Source organism: Arachis hypogaea, chromosome 18, assembly GCF_003086295.3.
Source record: "Arachis hypogaea cultivar Tifrunner chromosome 18, arahy.Tifrunner.gnm2.J5K5, whole genome shotgun sequence".
Classification (NCBI taxonomy): Eukaryota; Viridiplantae; Streptophyta; class Magnoliopsida; order Fabales; family Fabaceae; genus Arachis; species Arachis hypogaea.
The window spans coordinates 202,864-205,196 of NC_092053.1; the positions used below are offsets into that span (position 1 = coordinate 202,864).

Sequence of the window (2,333 nt, forward strand, 5' to 3'; positions counted from 1 at the left end):
TATCAAAAACAGTATCATAATATTTTATCGCAAATATTTGATAGAAAAATAACTATCATTTGATAGTTGAGAATTATTAAATAATTTAATAAGTTTAATTAAATTTTTATTTAATGATTCTCAATTACCAGTTTTACATAAAATTAATTGCAGATAAATTTTTATTATTAATAAAATTTTTTAAATATTTTATTTTAATAAATAGACAATAAATATATTAAAAACACAGTTTTACATTTTTTGTATAAATTTTTTAGTTGATAACTTTAACTTGCCTAAATCCTAAAACCAAACTAAACAACTCTAATTACTATGTACGAATTGAATTTTGCTCACCAATTTTTTTCTTGGGAGAAAGAGTACAGTTGTGGATCTCCAATTGTTCTTATAAGAAAAAATACTATTCTAAAATATTTGGGAAATTTTCGAGAACGTTTAATCTTGAACATTTTATTAATAATAAGATAAAATTAACAAGAAAAACATATATCTGCATGTCTTTATTTATAGTAACGTTTTTAAAAGAAAAAGTATGGAAAATCAATGTAATTGGTGTATAATGTGTATAATGGTGGTTAATACAAAAATGAACAGCACTTTTGAAAATAAAATAAATGTGAATAATTTTTATTTTTAATTTATATTGAGCCAAATAAATAATTTATTGTATACATTATACAGATATTTTATTGACTTCCTAATAAAAAATTTTTAAAGTTGCGGTAACGAAGATAAAAATAATATAATTTTTTATTTTGGTACCTAAACAAAAAAGAAAAAAGAAAAACTTTGACCAAACAGAAAAAAATAGGGTGAAATTGGCTCAGCTGTGATTAATTTGAGGTTAACCATATTAAATGTTTGAATTTTTTTTTCTTGTGACGTTGAGTAGGGAGGTTGATAGAGGGATATGGGAAAGGCGCGAAGAGAAAGCGGCAAAGCCTTCTCTCTCTTATGTTTGGCTCTTTCCACGTTAACGCCTTTCGTTTCTGAGGAAACAAACAAAACAGATTCAGAGAAATGAGATAAAAGGAAAAAGAAAAAATAAAGTTAAAAGACAATTCTGACCCAACTATATCCGACGACCTCTCTTCCCTTTGTCCCTTTCGTGTAAGAAACCCTAACACGGGAGAGAGAGGTCCGAATCTCTATACTGTACCCTACACCACCGCCATCCTCTTCCCTCTTGTCTTTCAGCCAAGGTCAGATTCCTCTGCCTTTCTTTCTTCAATTATTTTTGTTGTATGAATAGAATTCGTGGTAATTTTGAACCCAATTGAAGAGATCTGGCGCTGTAGCCGTGGGATCTGGAGCGTGGAGGGAATGCCTCCTGTCGATTCGGTCGAAATTAGGGAGGTTTGGAACCACAATGTGGAGGAGGAATTCGCCATTATCCGTGAGATCGTGGACGATTACCCTTACATCGCCATGGACACGGAGTTCCCAGGAATCGTCCTCCGCCCCGTGGGAAACTTCAAGAACAGTTATGATTTTCATTACCAGACGCTGAAGGAGAACGTGGACATGTTGAAGCTCATCCAATTGGGGCTGACCTTCTCCGACGAGCAGGGCAACCTCCCTAGATGCGGCACCTCCGACGCCCCCTGCATCTGGCAGTTCAACTTCCGCGAGTTCAACCTGAACGAGGACGTCTTCGCGAACGACTCCATCGAGCTCCTCCGGCAGAGCGGCATCGATTTCCAAAAGAACAACGCGGACGGCATTGACGCCCGGCGTTTTGGGGAGCTGCTGATGTCGTCCGGGATCGTGTTGAACGACAACGTGCATTGGGTGACGTTCCACAGCGGTTATGATTTTGGGTACCTGCTGAAGCTGCTGACGTGTCAGAACCTGCCGGAGACGCAGACGGGGTTCTTCAACCTCATCAATTTGTATTTCCCCACCGTCTACGACATTAAGCATCTCATGAAGTTCTGCAACAGCCTTCACGGAGGCCTCAACAAGCTCGCTGAGCTCTTGGAGGTCGAGAGGGTTGGGGTCTGCCACCAGGCCGGTTCCGATAGTTTGCTGACGTCATCTACCTTCCGCAAGTTGAAGGAGAATTTCTTTAGTGGCTCCCTCCAGAAGTATGCTGGAGTCTTGTATGGATTAGGGGTTGAAAATGCACAGAATACTACTCATTGAGACTTTTAAATCAAAATTTTAAAAAGATTATATTATATTTTTATTTTTATTTATACATATGTTGAAATTAGATTATAAACAAAAAACCAAACAAGTGTTGAGAAATACTTAGACCTATTTTTGTTTGAGACTTTGGATGTTGGGTGAATGCAAACATCACTTGTGGAAACTTTTTGCATTATGCAGTA

General features: G+C 36.7%; 1 protein-coding gene across 2 annotated transcripts; it reads left to right on the forward strand.

Moving 5' to 3' along the window:
- The first annotated feature begins 890 nt into the window (after positions 1 to 890).
- Positions 891 to 2,333, forward strand: LOC112771269 (probable CCR4-associated factor 1 homolog 7). Of its 2 annotated transcripts, none has more exons than XM_025815959.3 (2): positions 891 to 1,202; positions 1,283 to 2,333. In XM_025815959.3, exon 2 carries the CDS (start codon positions 1,324 to 1,326, stop codon positions 2,143 to 2,145), a length of 822 nt encoding a protein of 273 aa, XP_025671744.1. In that variant the 5' UTR covers positions 891 to 1,202; positions 1,283 to 1,323; the 3' UTR covers positions 2,146 to 2,333. The 2 variants fall into 2 exon arrangements, with proteins under 2 accessions (XP_025671744.1, XP_025671745.1); XM_025815960.3 differs by having other exon boundaries at positions 986 to 1,202; positions 1,299 to 2,333.

Coding starts and splice junctions, on each gene's coding strand:
- LOC112771269 (XM_025815959.3), top strand. CDS start 1,324: ATGCCTCCTGTCGATTCGGTCGAAATTAGGGAGGTTTGGAACCACAAT.